This window comes from Telmatherina bonti, assembly GCF_933228915.1.
Source record: "Telmatherina bonti genome assembly, chromosome: 12".
NCBI classification, from domain to species: Eukaryota; Metazoa; Chordata; class Actinopteri; order Atheriniformes; family Telmatherinidae; genus Telmatherina; species Telmatherina bonti.
In genome coordinates, this window is record NC_136610.1 from 17,691,982 (window position 1) to 17,716,857 (window position 24,876).

The window sequence follows — 24,876 nt, forward strand, 5'->3', positions numbered from 1 at the left end:
CACCCCTGGCTGTGCACCAGAGCTGCTGAACACATTAAAGGCCCACTTAAAGAGTAAGAGGAGGAGAGTGAAGGAGGGAGAGTCAAAGTTGGAGGGCACAAAGGGGGCAGGGAAGTCACTGCTGTGCAGATAGAGGCTGACAAGAAGAATAGAGTAAGAAGAAGAGGGGAGTGGATTATGAGGTGGAAGGAGGGGGGTGAAAGTGGGAAAGGAGGGAAAGAAGGGGGGGGGGGGGCACCTCCTTAAAGACATAAATGGGCGAAAGAGGTCTTGGAGCCTTGCAGTCACTCATCCCGACAGCCACATCCACAGCTCTCCTCTCCCCCTCTCTTCATCTCCAGCCCTCCTCTCCATTCATCTGCTGCAAACCTTCATTCTGCTGGAACCCTGAGCAAAACCAGTGAGTAATTTCCACACAACACTGTTGCCATGTTTCTGCACGACTCTACTTGGTTCCTTGAGATGGAAAGATTCATGTCTTAAAGAATACAAAATAACAGATGGGACCATTGAAACATGGTTGTAAAATTACCATCATTTGGCAAGAAGATATTCAGAGCAACAATATATTTAGCACTGGACTAACACTCACAGTTACTGCAGGTCAAAAGAGCTTGCACAGTTTTTAACATTACATAGAACAGGAATTAATATGACATGTGCATACTGTTCAGAACAGAAATAAACATTAGAATCATACTATTAAACTAGCCACTGATTTAGGCAATCCATAAAAGAGATTTATTGAGGACAGACTAGCTGTAGTATGAAAGTAAAGCTGATATTCCATCACTGACAGCATAAGAAATCATGCAAGGAAAGTCACCAAGCTGCAAGAGCTACGCCCCTTAAGGTAGTACATGCATCTTAATAAATACAAGGTTTTGTGTTAATTCCATTGCATTGGTAAAACTATGTAAAAGTTTATGTAAAAAAATTATCTTTGATACTTCTTAAACACTAAGAAACACCAACACTAACTGTTTAGGCAGTAACATTAGCTCATTTCTCATTTATTTAGATGACTTTTGTCAAGTCCAACATCTTAAACAAACAAACAAAAAAGACAATTCACCCTCTAAACATACTCTAAAACAAACAACAACAACAAAAAAAAAAACTGAGTAAAATTTGACTCAGTAGCAACTTTTGCAGTAAACTTTTGAAATGCTGCTTCACAGGAAATATGTATCAGAGTCATTTCCAGGCTCCAGACCAAGCGGTCTGGAGGTAATTAACTAGGCGCAAAGTGCTGTCAGCAGGTGGATATTTATGATTTGCATTTCATTATTGGAATATAGCCTTTAATGTGAGAAGCAGGACACATACAAAGCAATACTTTACTACTGCATAACAGAGTTTTCTTTCCTTTGAGCAACTATTGGACTGTTGAAAGTTTTAGAGGCCAAAACACCCAACATACATAGGGAAAATAATGTATTAAAAAAACAAAACAAAACAAAAAAAAACATGGCAAGAGCTCTGTGGCATGACTTGAAGATTAAAGGGAACAGAAAAATGCATGGTGTGGTTATATACCACATCTACATTTGCATGATAGAAATGTTATTTATGACTTTTTCTTTCTTAATGTTGCAATTTACGTATCTCCTTCAGATACCTGAACCTTTCCCCCACTCTGCCCCCATCATGGACATCACAAAGAAAGCTCTCTGCTTATCCGAGGCCCTATATCACCTGCTTGTCATGATGCTGACGCTGGGCCGGGGCATTCGTTCAATGCCTGTTCCCACTGATGTCCCCATTTGCACTGCCTCAGAAACAGCTCAGTACAGCCTCACATTTACTGGAAAATGGACACAGGCGGCTTTCCCTAAGCAATACCCTGTCTATCGTCCCCCTGCACAGTGGTCAAACCTTATTGGTAAGAGCAAAAATGCTAAAGGCTTTCTTACAGTTCCCATTTCTTTAGATGTGGAACAGTACTCTGTAGTACACTAGAGATTCAGTAAAATTGCTAAATCCTTGAATATGATGATAAAATACAAAGTTAAAAGATAAATAATGCTGTAATCGTCCAATTTATCAGTTAAAATATACAAAAATGACCTTTTTAAAAGCAGAGAGAATTCAGTCAATTTCTATCTTTTAGTCAAAATACAAAGTCTGTGTTGTTGTTTTGAGGATTATTACAAAATCTGTAGTTAGGCAAGTCATTTAACATCCGTGTAAACTCAATATTACAGACCAATTTCTGCTGGAGCCGTTATTTTAGCCCTCCCTTTCCCTCCCCTCTCTACTCTAGGAGTGACCCACAGCTCTGACTACCACATGTGGCAACGTAATGAGTTTGCCAGCAACGGAGTGAGGGAGTTTGCAGAAAAAGGCGAGGCCTGGACAATCATGAAGGAAGTCGAGATGGCCGGCGAACGCATCCAGAGCGTTTATGGGATCCTCTCTGCTCCTGCTGTTGTGGGAGGAACTGGCCAGATGAACACAGAGTTTGAGGTCTTCGCCAGGCACTCATATGTAAGTGTCTCAGCTGCTGGCTTCCATCAGTCTGAGTCAGGGCATTGAGTACACGAAAAGCTTTTCACCGACCGGTCCGTATACATAACATAATCGTGTGATGCCTTTTTTCTGGTCTGCATCAAAGACCTGAAGAATTTCTCAAGAAATCTTGAAAACTACAGCACTTGCTCAGTCCAAGTTTAACTTTTTTCCTTCAGATCTTCAGGATGCTTTCCAAAGAAATGTTTCACTACAGCACAGATGGGGTTACAATCAGACACATTTTGAACTAGACTGAGGTGAACTGAGCTATTTAAAGTTCATTTTAAGGTTATATTCTTTAAAGAGGATGTTTTGTGGCAACGGCCCAGCAATTCAACTGTAAAAGTATTACTGCTAAAATGCCAACCAAAGCTACAGAAATAAAAGCAGGATTTTAAAACCAATAAAATGAAAACCATTTTTTAATTAAACTAACAAGGGCCTTTTTTTAAATATAGAAAAGCATGTCACTGACTGTAGACAATATAAAAGAAGAACCACAGTATATGGAAAAAGCAAAGCAGATTATGTTGATGGAGTGAAAAAGTTAATGTTCCAAGAAAGCCAATTCCAGACTGTTTTTATTTTTACATGTGTTAAACCCTAAAGAGATACACCTACATGTGGCAAACCAAGTGTACGTCAGCCCTTTACTATTAAACTTTTGACTGGTAAGTCTCTGGCACAGACATGAAATTAGAAACGTGTAATGTTTGTGTAGAAATAAGCCATCAAGCTCTCAAATTCTGCAGTCATACAAAATCCAAGTGATACAAGGATATGGGTGGAGGCACACCATGAATGCATCACAAGTCCACATGTCTTGAGTGATAACTAAGACAGTACACTCACATCTTCTCCCTTTTTTTAAAAAATTGTTTTTGCTTTTAATCTCTCTTATTGTCGATGATTATTTTACTGTAACGTGGTAAACGTGCTTTGTAAATAAAGCCGACACTGACATTGTCTGTCAATTTATAATCACCTGTTACCTGATATACATGCATGGAAGCTAAACTCCTAAACGCTGCCCAAAACACACAAAGACCTGATCCAACAAAACAGGTTCACACACAAGTTTTTTCTTCTTGTTGAGAACAAGAAAAAAGTCACAATGAAATAAGACATTGTCGCTAATACAGATTATTTACAACCTGAAGACTTGCATGATGAGATGAGAATTGCATGTTGAGCTATTATTGAAGATAAGAGTCCACCTGTAGACTGCAAAGATCATTCATCTTTCTACTGTTTTTCATAAGCTGAGATAAAGTTGCACATAGCTGAACTTAGAAGGGTATAAGGTGCACAATGTTGACATAATTTCTGAACATTGTAATGTACCTTCTACAAAAATCCCTACTGGAACAATACATGGCTACTTTAAGACAGTCATGATTAAATCATACACTCTGAACCACAATAACAGTGATTTATTTATTTGTTTAACCATGACCATCTGAACTTTATATTCTGTTCTCTTTCCCCTTTGTTCCACTCCCTCTATTTGCAGCTATCATTTATTGTGCGCATTGTTCCCAGCCCAGACTGGTTTGTGGGTGCGGACAGTGTTGACTTGTGTGATGGAGACCACTGGAAGGAGAGTGTGATGTTGGAGCTTTTCCCATATGATGCAGGAACTGACAGCGGGTTCACATTCTCATCTCCCAACTTTGAAACCATCCCGCAGGACAAAATTAGCCAGGTGAGCCAAGAGCAAAACAGCTGTCCTCCAAATGAAAAAATCGCGACTTTTGTGACTTTAAAGTCGATGGTGCAGTCAGAAAAAGAGTACATTCCACCAAACAGTACTCGCTTTGCAGGTTCTGACTTTCCCACAGCCCTTAATTGAACTAGGCACTTAATCAAAAATGGATGGATGGATAATATTCTTTGCTGCTTTTGATAAAATGAGAAATGAACTCTGAGATGAACTTAGATGAGATTATATATGAAACAAGTGTAAATATCTACTGGGATTAACAAGCAATAACTAACAAATTGTGTTCATGTCAGCACTGTATCGGCACATTTCCATTTATTAAACGTTATTTCTTGTCATTTTTTCCCCATCAATAGATCACCTCCTCTTTTCCTAGCCACCCGGCCAATTCCTTCTTTTACCCCCGCCTGAAGCACCTACCACCCATTGCCAAGGTCACCCTGACAAAAATAAAAAAAACTAATCAGATCATCAGTCTGCCAGTGGAGCCAACCCAGTCCAACCTTCTGCCGACTGGAAATGAGATTGAAGAGAAGCTCATAAGTAAGTTTGACCAAAATTTCAGAATGATTCTGTTCATGTGATCTCATATCAAGTGGAACAAATTAAACACAATGAAAGAAAGCATAGCATGCTCCACGCTTTGTTAAACAGATGGGCTAAACAAAAGACCAGGATTCTGTCTGTGATACAAACTTAAGCATTTGGGAAACATTAAACACCGCACACATACTCAGTTACCTCCAAGTACGGTAGACACTAGAGAGGCCAAGTGAATGCGTGGTATCAGAACGTCCCATGGGCACATCTGGCATTCAGTATAAAACAGCTAATTATGAAAGATGTCATATGTGTAAGACTGTGTCATAAAACTATGTTGTATTTAAATCCAGAAACATGCAGATCCCGACATCAAATGTGATGCTGATATTTAAAGCTTTAAGGTTAAGTTGTTATGACTTGTTTTCAATTATTTAAGACCTAATTAAGCAAATTTGTGGTCGTGATGAACGGCCCCACAGTGAGCAGAATGAGAATGTCTCATAGTACAACAAAAGCCAACAATGGCCTTTACCATCAGAAAGCTTTATTGTATGAGTGATGTTGACCAAATGAGGGAAAAAAAAAAAGACAAAATCTTTTCTAAAACCTCAAACCTCAAACTACAAAAACTTAAAACTCACCACAAAAGTCCAAACAGATGACTTGCCCACAATTGTGTTTTATGAAAAATGAGCAGACAGCATGTCAGTCTGGCAAAGGAGTTAACAGTGCGGTAATCAAATTCACTGTTGAGTGTGACTATTCAGGTTTGAGTCAGCGTCACGAAATACACGCCAGTTCCCTTGACAACCCATCAACAAACAACAGAGCATGGCCAACGATCTGTTGGGGTTTCCTGCCCTGCGCCCAATGCTCCATCCTGGCGTTCCATCTGTTTATGCAACCCCTCTCCCCTACTTCTCCTCACTCCCTGGAGAGTTTGCAAAAGCTTTCCTCAATGATTCAGAATAGCCTGCTGCTGATTTATCTGTAAAACATTGTACTGGTGTACGGTCAGAGCCAAGCAGCTCTGTTTCTTTGTCATTAATGGACAGACAGCATGAAGGGATACATCAAAATCAGCCTTGACTTGACATTCGTGTTCAAGCCCTTCATCCGACCATGCAGTTTCCGTACCACCTCCAATCAGTCTGCTTTTCCACTTTCTAATCCACAACTGTGATTCACATCAACTGTACTTAAGATCACAACTCAGTAAGCTCATGCAGCTGGGCAAGTCCATTATGCTGAAGGAAGACAGTAAAAGCAAGACAGATCCTCACATTTCCATGATTACACCATTTAATAAGTTAACTGAGTAAATAAACAACAGAGCCAACCTTTTTTCCACCCATTTCAGTGAAAGTATCCTTTCACAAGGTGCAAAATCCCTCTTTTGTACTGTAAGGCAGGATTATACTAAGGAGGAGCTTGCAGACTCAGCAGAAACTCACTCAATAAAGGAAGATGAAAAAAATTAAAAGCAACTCCTGTTCCACAGCCACTGCCAAAGATTTATTATGAAAAGCTAAGGGTTATTTTACAAGGAGCTGTATGTGCCAATGTTTTCTGTTAGCCCATTTAATTATTTAATTTGCCATTCTATAGACAACTGTTATGAGAAGAGACATTTTATGAATGATGACATCCCCTCTTCTTTATAGTTACTATTAATAAAGTCAAACATCCACTTATAAAAGCCCCCATTTCTCAACAAAGAGCATTCTTAAGAAAAGAGAGATACACAGAGAGAGAGAGAGAGAGAGAGAGAGAGAGAGAGAGAGAGAGAGAGAGCAGAAACCAATAAATTGTCAGAAACCAAACTTAAATATTTTGCTATTATAATGATTATCTGACTCCTCTGTGTGTAGATACCCCTCTGGACTGCGAGGTGTCAGCATGGTCTCCGTGGGGATTGTGCAAAGGCAAGTGTGGAGACTCAGGTGTGCAGTACCGAACTCGCTACGTCATAATGCACCCAGCGAACAATGGAGCAGCCTGCCCCCTGCTGGAGGAAGAGAGGAAGTGCTTCCCAGACAACTGCTTATGACTAGGCCAGGACAGGAGAGAGAAGAAAGAGAGGAAGGAAAGGAGAAAGAAGAAGGAGAGGAAATCCAGGAAAGGAAGGAAGGGGCGGAGACGTGTAAAAAACAATAAAAGATCTGCAACATATATGCACGAGTGATAGCTATGATGAATGAGATTTCATCTCTATTCCCTGACAATCCTTCCTTCTTTCTGTGGAAAAAAGGAGATTTAAACATGTCTCTAAAACTGGGAGAGAGTGACTGCAGAAAATTATTTTCATCCTCAGTTTGGTAAGATTTGACAGTGCTAAACAGGTGTAGTTTGGCAAAATAGCTAGTAGACACCGCTTTAGCTTTGGCAGATTATCAAACAGGATGGGGTTTCGATCATAATCATTAACTAAAAACACGTGGCTACACCGTTATTAGGCTTGGCTTTACATTTCTAAAAATCACTGATTTAATTGGAAATCACATAAAAAACACATTTCATATCAAACTGCAGAAAGATGACAACGCCACACCTCTACAGTTTGATAAGCAGTAATAAACCACCAACAGAAAACTGATACATCTCCTAAACAATGTTGGATTTAAAACATGTTTAAAGATATAATACAGTTGTTTTCCTTAAGAGAAAAAATATATTTATTGACAGGATTTTAACCTGTTGTGTACAGCCTATGAAATCTGAAAGTAATTACTGGTATTCCTAATATGTTACTGAGATATAAGTCGAATATGGAAAGTACCATTTTTGTAAAATAAAGAAAAAAAAAAATCAGGAAATGTGAAAAAAAAAAAATCTATGTATGTTGTCTGTACAGATCAATAAAGTGTAAATATGCCATATGAAACTGTGACTTTATTGATGGTTTTTATTCTTTTGTTTTTTTCTTTTTTTTTATCTTGTGTGTGTGTGTGCCTGAAACAACAACTCAACAGCTCATAGTAAGTACAGCCCTGATACTTACAACTTAGGCCCATTATGAAAATGTGGTATGCGGTTTAAATTTGATAAAATTATATTATTCTACAAAGTTATCCAGTCTGCATTTTCATTATGCCCGCCTATTATCACCTTCAGATGATGACAGATTTGCTGTACCTCGGAAGAGAGAAAATTAAACGCTTTTGCTCTCAGCTTTGCTTTTAACCTTAATCTCATCATTATTAAAGGGGTGCTATTATGGTATTTTGAGTTTTCTGAGCTTTCTACAGTGTTGAATCCTCATCAGACATGTGAACGGCATTGTGTTTTATCACCTAAACGCATGTTTGAGTTTGAGTTTGAGTTCCAGCACGCTCTCCGTTCGGTTTCCATGGCGACGAAAAACGCGTCGTTTTAGAGAGTGTTTTCTACTTGGAAATCCTTGTGACGTCCCGGGGGATAAGGTTCGGTGATTGGTTACCTTCTACTGGTTAACAAGGGCATGTACAAATACATCAGGAGGGTGGAAAACGTGGGATAAAGTTATTTCCAACGATGGCTGGTGAGTTTACCAAAGAGAGACATCCTGCTGCATTCGTTGCTGTGGGTTGCTGTTTTCCACTTCGTTTTCAGGGTCTGATTCAGGTTCCAACATGTAGGGCTGTATGCTGTGTGTTGACATTGTATTTTTTTTTATTGAGTTCATATTGGCCTAATCCTTCTGTTTATGAGATGTTACAATGACGGCGAAAGCAGTTGCGGTGCGTGCTCCCGATGTAGTGCAGTGGTAGCTGACCAATCAGTGGCAATTTATACCTGGCGGGAGGTGGGGCTTAATGCGGAAGAGTCTCAATCCACTCGTTTTGCCCACAGGCTGATCTGACAGCCTACAGAGAGGGTTGGACTGAAGTAAATAAAGCAATTTGTGGCAATAACTCGATCAATCCCAGCCCTTCTGGTCTCAGAAATAAAAACAAATTACCCTGAAATGCACATAATAGTTCCACTTTAAGATATAAATGACCTAATATTGCTTTACCAGTACTCCTTTTTTTTGTATGTTCCAACAAGATATTTCACTTTTTTAAAAATGTATTTTCCTAAACTGGTTAAAAGTTGGAAATCTTGATTTCTAATGTGTTACTAAATGCAGCATTCAGACAGTGCCAATAACCAGTAGCAGTTGTTACAAAAACAAAATAAATGGAGAAAAGCTGGCCATATAAGCTACAGTAAGCTTTAGCTCCTGAAATTGAACAAATCCCAGAGAACTGAATGGACAGGCTGGTTTGGCTTTTTTGGAGGTTATACTGCCCAGCAGCCCTACATAAGGGTGGAAGGCAGTAATCTATAACTTTACACCCCCAAAATGATCTTTAACCAAAGTGAAAACAGACAAAAATTTATCAGATATTTCATTAAGATCAACTTGTCAACAAAAAAGTCACAATAAGTCTTTCTTATGTAATCATGATACATTTTCTTCTTTAGTGCTTCTGCTAAATGTCATCTGTCACATTTAGATTTGAAACACACATTTGGGCTTACGTACTTGGTAAGATATTATTACAAATGCTGGAGCTGCAGGATTTAACAATGTAGAGGAAAAACTAAACCCAGCACTGACCAGGATTCAAGTCCCAGTTTTGGACAGGATCCACCCTGTTAAACTGCAGTCAATTAAATTAAAATATTTTTTTTATGAAAAGTGCTACATTAAAAAAAACAAACACTGTTCACATCATCTTTATAGCGTGGCTTTAAAAAGTGCTGAAATATCAGTCTGACTTTCATTGCAGAACATGCAGCCTGTGAAACATAAATCTGACGTACAAATCAAAAGTTAGTAAAAAGGACTAGGCTGAATTTATGAAATGTTAATTTTTCAAAACAAAGCATCACATACAGTATGACTATCTTTTCCAGAAAAACTAAAAAAGACTGAAACTACTAATACTACATACGATGGACTAAAAAGCTTTGCAATTTTAAGATCCTCTACCTGATGGACATCCTTTATATGTTGGTATAAATAATACATCAGAGGGAAAAAGGTTTTTTTATTAAGAGAATATATTGAGAACCTGAGAGGTACTTTAGCTGTCTGTAGATCACAGGGAAATGCCTTTAAATGATAAATCTATTTATGAATAAACATGTATTTTTTACACTAATTCATGGGAATTTAAAACTTTTTTCTATTATTTTAACAATTTATGTATAAATTTTACTACTGTTGACACTTTCTATTACAAAACTGAAGTGTGGGTGGGGACAAAAATCCAGCTCTGTACTTCAGACTTTTGCAGATGCTGAAAATGAGAAGAGATTATTTTGTGTAGGAGTTAACATTTGAATTCACTTAAGTAAGCATATGGCAACTATCAATGTGATGCTTTGAGTCACATTTCCCACACAAACACTAAAACACGTTCTTACATATCGTACTAACAAACACAGATGCTGTCAACATCAAGCGTTACATCCTACAGCCTTCATTAATAACAGTATATAAATATCTTTTTGTTGGTTTGCTGCCTAACTCATAGCTCAGCTTAGTAGTTTGATGGATTAACGCGACTCCAGAGGAATATAAATGACCACAACCCCACAGATAATGAATTTTGCTTTACTGGTAAACAACACAGTTTTGATTTTTATTCCAACCTCATTAGCCTCATACTCAATATAAATTTTGGAATGGACTCACTCCACCTGACACACAGTAGCTTTCCAGCTTTGCCATTGGCTCCCAAATCAACCAGTTACAAAACAACCAGAATGCCTCGTCACATAAAGAAGCACCTGTTAGTTTCTCACCCTCAAGCGTCCCCTTCACAGCCTACATACATGCATACGAAAAGGTCTGGTTGTTTCCTGATCGTCTCAAGTTTAAGAAGTCCACTAAAGCTAAAGGCTAAACATTTCTTCACCGTCAAGAGCATTGCAAGTTAATCGCACATAGTTAACTCAAAATGGGTTTGCAAGGTACTGGATTTCTTCTCCAGTGTTACCTCATGCTGGCAGGGGCCATGTATTTTGATCTTGGGGAGCAGGAGGAAAAATGCATCATCGAGGAGATTCCTGAAAGCACACTCGTGACAGGTGAGTTGTTGACAAGGAATAGACCTCCAGAGGGCCGTTTATGTTTATGTTTTCAACTTTAGCAATAAATGTGAAATTAGATTCCAAGTCTGTAATGGACTGCCAGTCTTACTGACTCACCACTTAATTGTTGTATTATTCTGTAATGGTACAGTCATTTCTTAGATAGTTTTATGAAGTGCAAAGAAAAAGAAAAACAACTTTGTTTATACAGAACTTACTTCAGTGACCATTCTTACATCCTGTCCTTCTAAAATAAATATTTGTATTGTGTTACAACACCAATCAGGTTCCAATCAGATACAAACAACTTTTCCTATAGTGTGTGCTTTACATTCATAAAGCTATATCCAAAAGTACAATCAGTAAATAAATGAGTATTTTTAAATATATTCAAGGGGGATTCAATTCCTCGTTCCTACAAGGACTGAAAAACAGCAGGTTTTCCAAGTATTCCTGTTTCAACACACGAGTCAAAATAAATGGATTTTACAGCACATCAGTAGAGGCAGTTGTCTTCCACACTGCAAATAAGGCTGAGGAATAAAAAAAATACAACCTCTGCAGTGCTTCTGTAAGAAGTAACATAAGAGTTCTTCTTCGTTGTAGCACATTTAGTATTTTGCCATTCTATCAGTCTTGCATCTTAAAAGTGACCAATCAATTCTGTAAGTTTATGGTTTGCTGGTTCAGACCAGAATAGCTGATAATTGACATCATTTTAATATTTTCCAGGTTAAAAATGTTGCAAAGTTATTGTCATCCTCAATTGTTTTGTGTCTTCTTCATAACAGGCACATACCACTTCGGTTTTATGAACTTTATCTTAAATATTCAGTCTCCTTTGGTCTTTTTTATTCATATTTTCTGAATGCTACACAAAAACAACAATGTGAAACCAGCCTTTGTCTATAAGCATGTCTCCTACCATTAGGGCACTTCTTGTTGGAGCCTTGGGACTTGAAGACATTCAGCCACTCTCCTCACTTTGGTGTCACTGTGAGGGTGAGAGACCCAAACCAGGAGGTACTGGACTCATAGGAGAGGCTTACTCCCCACACAGGGTCACACAATGAGGGTTTAAAGCTAAATTTGAACATATGCGTTATTAAAGGATCCACAAACCATAAAGTGATATCTTACACTCAGCACAGCATTGCTATATCTGCTTCAACTGACATGATGTGTTTAGTACTACAGCCTCAACATACAGAATATATTTTCCTTATTCTGTCACACAAGCTGTTGCACTTTTTTCACATTGTCATGTTGTCATTTTCAACTTCAGGAAAAGCTTCAAATCAAATGGCATTAGGGAAAATATACTTGGCCTTGCTCATTTGACCAGTGGTGGCAAAAATGTCTTTCATCCTCTTTAGGTGCAGATGTCCAAACGCTTTGGAAAATTTGGTAAATTCACCTTCACAGCTCATGCCTCTGGTCAGCACTACTTTTGTTTCCAAACAAACACCACAAGATTTTCCGTCTTTGCTCAAGATAAGGCAGTAAGACCTCGGGACACTGCTAACATTTTTCTAGACTGCTAATGACAAGTGACTACATTCATCATATTGCCTCCAATACATTTCACAGAAGCTGCATTTGGATATTCAGATGGGAGAGCACCCGACTGACCCTAATGCTGTCAAGGCCAAAGACAATCTGCAGACTCTCGAGAACAGCCTCAGTCACCTTATAGATCAAATGATGTACATCACGAGGCAACAGGAGTACCAGAGGGTAAATTTTACTGCACTGTATTAACCTAACAACCACCTGACAGACCTCCGTGTACCCACCACACAACAGAAAGAGGACTTTACTGATAGTGAGAAAGCCGCTTCTACCATTAGTTTTTAACCCCAGGAAGGGCTAATACTTCACATTATTCAGAACAATGAAAATTCAACCTGACAACATGAGCTCTCTCTTCAAATGTGTCTTAACTGGGAAAAATAATGTTTCTTTCTTGAATTTTTTTAATCACATGTGCCATCACTCAGGAGAAGGAGGAGGTGTTTCGTCAGATCAGCGAGGAGACCAACACCAAGGTGCTTTGGTGGGCTGTAACACAGACGTTCATACTACTGTCTGTGGGTTTCTGGCAGATGAAACGCCTCAAAGATTTCTTCATTGCCAAAAAACTGGTGTAATAGAGCTCTAATCTGTTAAGAATGCGCCACATAGTTCAATCTTACCCTTTTCTGACTACACCGTTGCCACTGCCAGAATTATTTTTTTGTATGTAGTAGTATAAGAAAAATGGTTTCAGACCTATAAATATGTATTGAAATACATTTTTTGTCCAATAACAAATTAGATGGTACTGTTAAGGGGATATGGCGGAATAATGAAAAAACTTAAACTTTGGAAAAAACTTTTGACAAACTAAAAGTTGTCTGTAAATCATGTTGACTGGGTTGCCAAAACTGCTATTTGGAAAATTATTTGTCTTTCTTTGTTGCAATATGAAATATCCAAGTTTTAGATATTCACATAAAGAAGAGTAAAATTGTAGATATCAAGACAAGATAACATCATCTGGTCTTTGGCAGGTTTAAAAGGTTAGATAACATATTAGAATGCTGTTATTAATTCAGCAAAAGGCCAGACAGTATTTTAATATTTAGCACCTGAGGAATAACTGAGAAATTATGATACTGTTGTTGCTTCTGTTCATTGAGGCTTTTGGGGGCTTTGTTTATACAGTTATTATCCAACCTCATTTGTGTTTAATACTGAGCCATGGCAAATTATTCTTTCTTTTCTGTTTCTTGTATACATATGGTTTCTGCTATTTGGTATAGGTTTTGACGAATAAATAATGATGTGGAGTAATATATCCAATGCTGTTATGGTCTGACACCTCTACAAAAAAACAAACAAGCAAACAAGCAACAAACAACCAACAACAACAACAAAAGACAATAACCTCGAACTAGAATTAAATAATGAAATTAAAACAAAAGGTGTACACACTTCCCCCAACACCACCAGACTGCATTTGTTTTGAAACAGACTCATGTGACTTATTATCTTAATTCTGGATTATTATTTTGACACACTGCAAAACTTCTATTTAACAAAACAACGATTAAGGTCATGAACAATAAAAGTTGAGCTTAAGGTGCAATTTTTTATTGTGTGTCTTTTTTTTCTTTATATATATATATATATTTTTTTTTTATTATTATTATTTTTTTTTTACTAATTATCTTTTTCTAATCCCATACTTGGCTTTTAATTCCTTTGATAAGAAATAAAAACGACAAAAAGAACAAAGTTATTCTTTCCCATTACGAGTAATTCTGACGTAGTTACGTACCTCATAATTATATACAGTCTTGTTACGTACTGATAATAAAATGATTTTGTAACTGAAAGTATGTAATCGGTGGTTTTGACCGTTTTAGTAGTGCGTCTAATGACTAAGTAATATTAAGCTAAATAAGTAAGTTAATTATAAGATATATAGTTAATTACATAGATAAATATACACTCATTCGCAGTAGATATATTGGTTGCTGAGTGCTAAATTAGCATTTAGCTTGAACACCAACGGCATAACACAGGTAATCTGGTCATGGTTTCCTTTAAAATAAGCAAAGTTTCTCCTTTTATAAACATAACAAATGTTTATAAACAGCAAAACAAATGTAGGGGCTAGCTGAAACACAAATTTTCTACATTTGTTTGTACAAGAAACGTACCAAGCTAAGTAATTAATTAGCAAGTAAACTTCAAGCTAATCTTATGTACTTGCAGATCTTCAGATGTCTTGCTGGGTCTGCTGCAATTCCTGCTTTGTTTCTCCCAGCGCTGAACGCAAACTGGCTGTCACCACCTGTGGCCATGTCATATGTAGCGTCTGTTATCAGAAAGGTAGAAGAATATGTTTTTCTAACAACATAATCCACACAGTTACACATGCCATTCACTTCATATTCAGGAGATGCATTTATACTGTAGCTGAGCCAAGCTGCTCAGGCAGCGTTATCAGACAGGGACATCTGTTGGACACAAAGAGAAATTGCAGAAACGATGTTTCAGTCTACATCCTATTACTCTTTATTCATATTTAGATGGCTAAGAACCTTAAAAAAGTCAACCTTTGGAATCAAATTAAACACTGCTGCTGTCACACAGGGTCTAGCTTTATGCATAAGACGAAAGACTTGAAATACAGTCATCTTCTGTCACTGTGTACTTTATTTTATGTCCTAACACTTAAAGGTAGAGTATGTAAGATTTTCAATATTTTCAAAATAAATTAACTAAAAAAAAAAAAACTACAATCATAATTGGATAGTTTTTTTTTTAAACATGCAGGTTACAGTCTGTCCATATTTGATGTGTTATTAAATTACAAGTTTAAATAATGACGAAGACCCTTCTTAAATGTTTGCCTACCAGTAAAAAAAAAAAAGTGCTTTTTGTCATTTGTCATTAATTAAACTTGTAATTTAATAAGGCATCAAATATGGACAGACTGGAACCTACATGTTCAAAAAACGATCTAATTATGATTGTATTTATTTTATTAATTTATTTATTTATAAAATCGTGAAAATCTTACATACTCCACCTTTAGGAAAAATGAAATCACACCATAATCTTCAGCTCTGCTCCCGATGGGTATCCTCCCATTGAAAGTCCATTTGCTCTTGATTCCAAACAAGTTAATAAAAGATTTCTGCTGTCAAGAGATATTAATTATTTAAGTCCTTTTCTTCCAAGTAACGTTTTGGAGTCACTTCAACATGTCTTCTGTTTTAGATTGTCCAGTCAGACCATAATTTCAGTGAGCAAATGCAGAACTTGCTATCTGTCTTTCAGGCAACCCGGGAATTTGCTTAATTTGCAGCACCCAATGCCAAGTATCACCTCTCTCTGACAAAGTAAGCAGCTCTATTTTCTTTTAGCACCATCATCAGAGGCTATGTCAGACTTAAACCTGGACACAATAAAATGTCTCCAAAATATTGCTGTCATCATAGTTACATTGTCTTTATTTCAGAGCAGCTCTACTGTGAAGGCCTTGTTCTCAGACATCAAAACAGTGGCACCCAAACACATCGCAGAGATAGACAAAGTTTGTCCACTTTTTTCATGTCAAGAATTAAAAACAGACTTGTTCTTTAAGCAAGTATTGCATCGTCACTGTATGAAGTAGTAGCGTGTGTTGTATTCAGTCCATGCACAAAAGCTTAAAAATCAGGCTGAAAATGTGTAAATATGAACTACACAGTGTGTTTTGTACTACAAAATCTACCTTGAGAACTGTTTCTTCCTTTTTCTTCAGGTTTTAATGTTTCAGTCAAGACATCAGAAGAGGCTGTTGACTCACTGTCAGGAAAGGGTAAGATGAATTTTTGTTTTTTAAAAAAAAAAAAACCTGACTATCCATTTAAACCAAATAAGCATACCGAAAGTATGTTTGAAGTATTTTCTCTCTCTACTCGCTTGCCTACAACAATAGATATAAGTGAGACTGGTAATGCAGCATAGTCACACTTGCTGTACTAGGGCATTACTAAGCCTTTTGTTTAATGCAGAATGAGAAACTAGAAGAGTTATTAGTCAAGATGAAACAAGAAATGCAACAGATGAAGCGGTAAGTGGAATCTGTATGTTTACAATTCATTAACACAGCTCTTTTTTTAACTAGAGCTCATGAAAAGTTGGGATACTTTGTTACTGATTTTTCCCTTTTCAAAAGGAAGCTGAATGAACAGAGTGCCTACATTACTCAGCTGGAAAAGTCACTTCAACATCAAAGGTAAAGTACTGACTAAATGTTTATGACAACAAACTGGGTATGTTGTTGACAAGCTTGCCTATCTTAATATCAGCTGTTAGTGCATACTTGTAAAGCAGCGATCATAACTTCTAATGAATGAAAATTTAAACAAAAAAATAAAGATCTGGAAAAGTTCAAATGTTCGATTTGAAAATGAAATGTTTTTGTGTTTGTTTTGTTTAAATATAAAGGCACCCTTTAACCCTCTGGTTTATCATTTGGTAGAGGTAAATTTTCAGTGATTTTGATAATGTTCTTAATTTGTAAAGAAATTGTAGAAAATAAAACTTGCTTGAGCCATCTCTACCAATTAGTTTGCATATGTAAACCCCAAACCAAGTGTTATAACACTGCTGTTTCAAATTCAACCATTTTACTGTGGTTACATTATTATTAACTTATTTTTTTAACATCTACACCATTTGCTAAAAGAACAAACAAAAACAAAAGAAAACTTTGTTTATTTTTTTCTTGTCCAAAACAAACTGAAAAAACACAGAGACCTTTTCTCTGACCTTTTTGTTAGTGTGAAAGTTTAAAGGTTAAGGCAGCTGCCTGTTTTTGTCTTCTCTCATCACTAGGTGTCACTCTTGAGTCATAAATGCTGTGCTCGCTTCTGCAGGACTGAATGAAAGAAGAGGGTTTATTTTTCCTTTAAGAGCAAGAGCAGCTAGGCTTTTCATGATTTTGCAGAAAGTTCTGATGTTAAACAGATAACCCATAATTTTCCTACAAATATTACAAAAAAGAAATACATATAGAGATATTTTAAATGTCATATAAAATAAAAACTTAGAAAAGTAAAACTTTGAACAACCTAGATCCGAATTCCTGTAAATGTGAACAGTTTTCCAATTTAAACCAAAGAAAAAGTCATTCTCTGAGTGCTAATTCCTGAATTTAAAACTAATCTTTGTTCAAAAGCATTACATATTTCAATGCGAGGGGGACCTTTATATATGTTTACAGACAGTGGCCCTGAGGAAAACACAGGAGGCAGAACTGGAGTAAAATTCTCTGCAATGCTTTTAATGATTTATGTAAAGCACTTTGAATACAAATAAATTAGTCTTTCCTTTGGATGTGGCAGGGATGGATAGAACCAAGGATTAGTTTAGGGGATTAGGGATGTTATGACAGAGCATATGAAGTGAGTGTGTATAGGAAAAGAGGATGCAGCAGACAGAGTCAGATGGAGTCAAATGAGTTGCTGTGGTGCAAAGGAACAGCTGAATAGGAAAGAAGCACAATTACATATTTGGACTTTATCCCTTCTGCTACTTTTATCAAGTTGTAAGATATTAACATTTTTTCATTGCTCCCATGTCTTTTTGTTTTGCTATTGAAATAGTAGGAAAAGCTACCACATTACAAAAGTGAAGGTTAATCTTCCACATTAATGTCTTCCTGAGACTGATAGAGTTGGTATACTTTTTGATCACCCTGATTACAGTTACAGAAAACGCTACAATATTTCTGCATGCCATTTTATTGACTTTACCTGTACACCTCAAACAGTCTATCATAGTTGGAAGCAAAACAACAATTATGTTGTCATGAACATTGTTTTGTTTAACCTTATTTATGACTCTCATACAGTGCCAAGCTGTCAGCTGTGCCTCAGATCAGCCGCAGTTCCCATACTCCACATGGGCATAAACCAGGTAAACAAACTCATGCTGTTGTAGCACTGTTTTGTATCTATTCATCTGTATGACACAACTGAGCAATGTCACATTCACATGGTCAGAAATTCCATTCACAAGCAGCATCCAGATATGAAGCTTTTGTGGCTTGTTGTGTAGGATGAAATTAGGATGATTTTTAAACATAATTTCTACTTCAAGGAAAATGAGAAAACCTTGCAAAACAGAGCGCTTTTCTTGCTGATGTTCACAGTGAGAGTATGATTTAAAATGTTGTACTTGTTCCCCCAAACTGATGAAAGCAAACTTGGATTTCAAAGAAGAAGCAAAACCTTGCATCCGCCTTCAGAAACATTTTCATACATCGTCTGCATGACCTCATTTGCTCCAGTCAGTAATGCTATACAATATGATTTACAGTGTATTATGGCTCTCCAGTCCTACAGATTCCATACAACTCCCCTGTTTCCCTCTCACGCCACTCACCGGTCACCAATATGTAAGTATAGATCCTCTTGTTCTTCATGTCGTTAACCCATATGCTTTCTCAGTACATTCTTTGTATTCTGTTTTGCTCATTTTTGGCAGTGAGTCTTGTTTGTCATCGTGTATCACAGAATCTATATGTTCTCAACCTTGATGTCTTATGTTAGCAGTTAGTTTTTGTTTAGTTTTGCTCCAGCTTGTGGCTGTCCACACACGCCTACCAATGCACGCCTGAATTAGCTGAACTTCGCTTGGGTTTTGTTATGATTTCCTGCTGTGTCTCCTATCCAGTTACAGAGGATTAATTGGGTGTCTGAATTTAATAGTCTTAATGTTGTTTTATTTAAGACGCTTTGCATACTCTAAGCAAAAGCAACAAAGATGATGGATATCAGATGCAAAGTCAATTTCCTGCAGGGTCAATGTAGTTTTTATTCAAGAGTGGGCTTTGACCTGTCACTACACCGATAAATGATTACCTCTACTGAGAACAGTTGTGGAACTTCATTGTATTTCTTTTTACTGTCTCAGAAATTTGCTCCCTCTCAAAATATTACTGATTCCAGCTATTATAATTTGTATGGTAAGGTCTGCCATGTCTTGGGATATGTCATAATATAAATAAAAAAACAGAATGTATTAAACTGTTTCACATATTTCTGAGCATATTATCCTGATTTTTGTATTTCTGTAATGAAAAGTACACTACAGATACTTTTCACTTATCTAGTAGCGCCCAATTTGACTTTATTTGCAGTGCGTTCGTCATCCAACTTCCACTTTCAGGCTTTTGCTTGAAAAAGAAAATTGTAGATGTTTAATACTCTTTTGGTTTAGTTAAAACAAAAAAAGAAAAAAAGACCAAAAGAAAAAACATTCAGGCCCCACTGCAGTGTTCAACCAGCTGAATCCAACAGAACTAATGAAGTGTTCCTTCCTGTGTGGCAGCACTGAAAACATGGAGGTAGATGAGAGGAATCTGCTCAGGAAAGTAAGTGCCATTATTTAATCCACTCTCTTTCTTTGTGTTCTAATTGAACTGTATCCTGAAGCATCCTGACATTTACAGCGAGATGTCATGACAAGAATAAAAGTATTGAGGTGGAACTTCTCTTTTTCTGCACTTTGTTTTGTTTCAGCATAACTCTGTACCCAGACTGTCGATAAGCAGACCTTTACAAGATGGACAAATAGGTATGTGTTCTGCCCTGTGTGCCATCAAACTGTTGTTTTTGGGTTTATTTAAAGAGAATAATGCTGTCTGCTTCAGTAACCGTGTTTGCACGTGATTGGACATATGTGAATTTGCTTTTATATTAATGTCGGGAGATCAGTATAGTGTTCCAGGAAATTCCAAAGGAACTCTCACTCCAGTATCTGTAATAAATATTAGTCCACAATGCAAACACAGCATGTTTAACAGTAAAAGAAACATGGTAAAATTGCTAAAATTTTTAGCTTTGAAATAGTTGTATATTTCTGTTTATCTTTGCAGTTCATAAGCAGCATGTTTGCATTATGTAGAACTTTCAGAAACATGTTATTGCACAAGTCTAACATCTTTACAAACAGCCATAAGGAGCAGGAGGGGGTCCGTGATAGCGTTACGCTACAAACTCTCATGCCAAAAAATGAGTTTCAGGCTCTGTATGGTTCAGTTTTATCCAAAGACACTTCCCTTTGCATTTCACCATCAGCTTCTTTCAGTAAGAGCTGGCATACAGTGCCATGAAGTGCACTTTAATGTGAATCAGTGTTTCTCAATGCTGCTCCTCCCTGCATGTTTTAAATGTTTCCCAACTCGGGCACACCTGATTCAGATTATCCAACTCCATGTCAAGCTCTTTGGAAGCCTTTTAATGAGCTATTTATTTCAGCCAGGTGTGTTAAAATATGGAAAAATATAAATCAAGGACAGGAAATCCTGGTCCTGGAGGGTTGTAGTCCTGCAGGTTTTATATGTTTTCCTGCTCTAACACAACACATCAAATAATTCCAGCAGCTTCTCAAGTTCTGCGGAGTGAATCATTAATAATTTGAATATGGTGTGTTGGAGCAGAGAGACATCAAAAACTTGCAGGACGGTGGCCCTGGAGGAACAGGGTCCCCTACCACGATCAAAAGCATGCTGTGCAGGGGAACTAAAGACCAGGATTGAGAAACACCGATGTACATGTATGCACGTACATCAGTGTACATGCATTACACTGGCTGTATTAAACACCAGACAAGTCACCTGTCTGCATCTGTTCTTTTCTCTGTGGGACTGCACTAATAATTTATACATTAATCACTGATAAGAATATACACATGTGGAGCTCTTTGTCCGCAGCTTGGGGCATTTAAAGCAGAAAATGTACAGTTATTCCAGTGTTTCTCAAATCCTGTCCTTAGGACCCCCTGCCTTGCATGTTTTATTGGCAACACTACTGTAACACACCTGAATGAAATAAAGGGCTTGTTAACAGGCTGCAAAGAACTTGATAATGAAGTTCAACAATCTGACTCAGGTGATTTGGAGGATGAACGTGTCCAAAAGATGCAGGCAGGGGGTCTTGAGGACCTGGAATGATAAACACTGAGTTATTCTAAAAGTACAGGTTTTTAACTTTAGGTTAAGCTTGTCAAACTTTTAATTTCTTAATATCCTACTCTGCTATTTTTTAGTGACGATTTTTTTTTCTAATTTGTGGTTGTAAACTTGCCAGTGGTATCCTTACGACTTGGTTTAGGTATGTAATATATTTATAAAAAAACAACAGAAAAACAATAACAGATTCTAATCATAATTGCTGCCAAGGAGATAAAAAGAAAAATCAGTAAAAGCTTTGTTTTTGTCAAACTAGGACATAAAAGGACATAAAAGAGTTAAACGTTTGTATAAATTATATAAATAAATCAAATGAGATGTTGTTATTGCTCTTCTTGTACGGTAGTGTTGGCATTTACTGTGTGTTTGGTTAGTGTATATATTTAGTACGCATTTCCTCATTAGAAATAAAAATATTTAACTGGATTTACTCTGCCTTTTAAAATACTTACCATCTGACTGATAGTTATTTCATGATAATGACAACTTGTGTCATTCATTACTGAGCCAACAGCAGTAGAGCTGTACTTACATGCTGGAGGTGTTTAGCTGTGTTTGGTAGCAACCCCGGTGAATGTTTGAAGCAAAGATGACTCACCCATTCATCTTGTCTTGGAAGATTTTCAAATGCCACATTCAGAAAGCTCTTGGGTGAGAGAAAAAACAAAAACCATATATGCCTGTAATGATAAAAATGTCCGTCATGTATTTTTTCTAAATCATTGTAAAGTATTATATTTGTGTTGAATGTGTTTTTTTCTTTTTTTTTTTTAGGTGGTATGTCTAGCATGTCCTCCAGCCAGAACATACCAGCCAAAGTCAGGTAACAAATCAGATGGATCCTTTAATACATACCAACCATTTATATACATGCCTATGTTAAGCTAACCACACTCGTTACAACCAGACTTGTACTTTTGCTTCGCGAGCCTGACTTGTTTTATGTAAAGTTAATAGTTTCTAAGACAATTTTGCATCATGTACTTGTTCCAAAACATGATTGCTTTCAAAGAAAGGGTCTGTATACCGATAATAATGCAGCAGTATTTCTGAAGAGGTTGCTATAAATACTGAGGAAAGGTTTTTCTTTGGTCTTTTTAGGCGTTTTCAGGGGACACCTATGATCCCAGAAATACCAAGACTTCAATCCAACCAGAGCTCTGGATGGAAGTCTCCCATCTTCAAACCTCCAGCCTCCTTCAGACAATCAATGTCTTCTCTGGCCTGCCCTCCTCCGTAACGCAGACACTCATTCATTGTCTGTTAGGAAGCCACGAGATGGAGTGCATCTGGCCACTTAACATCTCTGTAGATGTGTTTATGATTTTTGCAAACTAAAACAAGTCAGTTTGTGTGTTGATTCTAGCCATTCTTTATGTACATGTATAATTACATACATTCAACTTGACTCCAACAGCACTGTTATGAATTCTATATTGAAAACTTATTTGTTAAATTACAATTCTCAGGATGAACAAACAAAATAAATTGAAAGTAAATAAATAGGATTTGACTTTCTGTTGATCTAAGAAGTTTAACATTCATGAATATTACTATTTCTGACTCAGCTTCACCTTCTGCAGATGCCCTAATGAAATTCTGCTACACTGATTTCTGTGCCGGTAACCAGTACCATGAAGTGAAAGGTCAAGTAATCCATCGGGGAAACCTTGTAAGGCCCTGAAACCACAAAGCCTTACAAGCTTTTAGCCGAAGGCTCAATCTGACGCGGTGCTAACTGTGCTGCACCAGCACCTGTTCAATTTACAAAGATAAACTGGGATTATGTCATGCACAAAAGACTACCCCATTCTGCTGGTTTGTACAAGACTGGGTTTAACAGATGACAGACAAATGCTGCAATAACATTAGCAAATCCTGTTTGAAGCAACACATTTCACTGCACTTAGCCGCGGTTTCCACAGCACTGGCCTGTCAGATGTAACTTCAGTAACGTGACTTGTCATTTCACCCTCAAATCTGTTACAAAACAGCCTGTAAAGGAAGACAAAGAGACGTGTATCCATATAGAAACATGATATCACCTGAAGTCATCATAACAAGGAAAAGCTCATGCGATGAAGCGGGCGGTGAGGATGCCTGATGTGTTCGGGCAGGCAGAGTCTTTCTTTGTAGACGCGCGTTTTTGCCTCTATTGTCACTGGTTGTCAGAGTGGTGAATAATGTCTGTTGAAGAGGACTCAGGTGTGACTGTGTGTGTGTTCTGGGCTTGCACACGCAACACTCAGGCACTTATATGAGTGAATGTTTGTGTGCGTGTGAAGTTTTTACAAGGCCAGTAGGCCAGATCATTGTCTTTGCTCCAGTGGGATTTTGAGTCGTTTCCTGTTGTTTTCAAGGTCCACTTAGAAATAACTCCCTGGGGCAACCTAAGCTGTCATGGCATCACAAACTGACAGGGAGATGGCTAAATCAGAATATACCTTATACCACTCACACACACACACACACATATGATCTTTTTCTCTCACATCAGTAATACAGGTTGGATTGTGTGTCATTTTCAACATATAAAGGAATTCTAGACACAAAGAAATGCATTTTTATTCCTCTTTAAATCGTGCTCCCTCTTTTCCACTCATACGCCTTCACACAAACCTTTGCATGGCTTCAGGCTGTACAAATGAGCTCTGCCACTTCAGAGAACTAAAGAAAACTATTCTGATGTCAGCGGTAATTATTCAGCAGCATGTTGCCACAGACCATCCACCCTCCCTCCCTGTCTCAGCCTCTCCATCTACATCTTACTTGTTGTACGAGAGAGAGAAGCTTCTCTCTTGATCTGATCCAGACTTCACACTTTGTCACTCAGTATTGCAGTCTTGTACCTTTAGTGCAGTAAGTGTAATCCCCTCTAGGCAAGACATGACATGAACCCAATGATTTCACACTGGAGCTATTTGTCTTTCTAAGGTGTGTAGATAATGCTCCTGCTTAAGCTTACATGGCAAAATCTGTAATCTGAATCACTTTCACCATTTAATATTTACTTTGGAAAAGAACATAAAATACTGATGAAGAGAATATTGTTTAAAATTGCATCCCAACAGAGGCCAGGGAGGAAGATTTGCATCAAAATGTGTCTTTTCCCTTCTGCCAAGCCATTGTAATAATGCAGCTTTTGAACAATTTCTTCACATCATGCGTTCAGCTTCACTTTGAACCCCCCATCCCCCTCCCACCTACAGCAGCAAACGACATTTGTCATTTGTCGTTATTATGTTCCATCAATCACGTTTTACCTTTCCAGGCCTTTATTCAAACAAGTGTGCTGCTTGTAATGATTTACATGCAAATATGCTTTTCCTGATTTTTAACGTCTCAGAATACTTAAATGGTGGGAAACCGATGATAATGGGAATATCAAAAGAGGTTCAGATCTTTCAAATGAGCATTTTTCTCAAGCAAAACAAGGCATCTTTTTAAGTATCCATCCATTCATCAAGCTATGGTGTGCAGGGGCACAAACTTTAGATTGCTACCCGGACCT

General features: G+C 37.4%; 3 protein-coding genes across 3 annotated transcripts; all 3 read left to right on the forward strand.

Moving 5' to 3' along the window:
* Positions 1-265: 265 nt before the first annotated feature.
* spon2b (spondin 2b, extracellular matrix protein) lies at positions 266-7,541 on the forward strand. Its single transcript, XM_079249865.1, has 6 exons — positions 266-400; positions 1,618-1,885; positions 2,267-2,490; positions 4,028-4,219; positions 4,594-4,780; positions 6,652-7,541. The coding sequence occupies exons 2-6, from the start codon at positions 1,651-1,653 to the stop codon at positions 6,828-6,830; spliced, it is 1,017 nt and encodes a 338-aa protein (XP_079105991.1). The 5' UTR covers positions 266-400; positions 1,618-1,650; the 3' UTR covers positions 6,831-7,541.
* Positions 7,542-10,695: 3,154 nt separating this feature from the next.
* LOC306762950 (transmembrane emp24 domain-containing protein 11) lies at positions 10,696-12,996 on the forward strand (the record flags this gene model as incomplete). The annotated part of the gene is made up of 5 exons (XM_079249606.1): positions 10,696-10,843; positions 11,778-11,869; positions 12,223-12,348; positions 12,437-12,583; positions 12,847-12,996. Exons 1-5 carry the CDS (start codon positions 10,714-10,716, stop codon positions 12,994-12,996), a joined length of 645 nt encoding a protein of 214 aa, XP_079105732.1. The 5' UTR covers positions 10,696-10,713.
* Positions 12,997-14,616: 1,620 nt separating this feature from the next.
* rnf212 (ring finger protein 212) lies at positions 14,617-22,605 on the forward strand (the record flags this gene model as incomplete). The annotated part of the gene is made up of 12 exons (XM_079250058.1): positions 14,617-14,725; positions 15,680-15,741; positions 15,861-15,935; positions 16,146-16,202; positions 16,399-16,457; positions 16,563-16,622; positions 18,243-18,307; positions 18,728-18,788; positions 19,724-19,766; positions 19,915-19,969; positions 22,140-22,188; positions 22,467-22,605. 12 exons carry the CDS (start codon positions 14,617-14,619, stop codon positions 22,603-22,605), a joined length of 834 nt encoding a protein of 277 aa, XP_079106184.1.
* Positions 22,606-24,876: the final 2,271 nt, after the last annotated feature.

What these genes read in the sequence shown, in the direction of transcription:
- spon2b (XM_079249865.1), top strand. Translation starts at nt 1,651, where the DNA reads ATGGACATCACAAAGAAAGCTCTCTGCTTATCCGAGGCCCTATATCAC. An exon ending in CGCAGGACAAAATTAGCCAG is followed by an intron (nt 4,220 to 4,593) that starts GTGAGCCAAGAG and finishes CCCCATCAATAG; the next exon opens with ATCACCTCCTCTTTTCCTAG. An exon ending in GATTGAAGAGAAGCTCATAA is followed by an intron (nt 4,781 to 6,651) that starts GTAAGTTTGACC and finishes CTCTGTGTGTAG; the next exon opens with ATACCCCTCTGGACTGCGAG.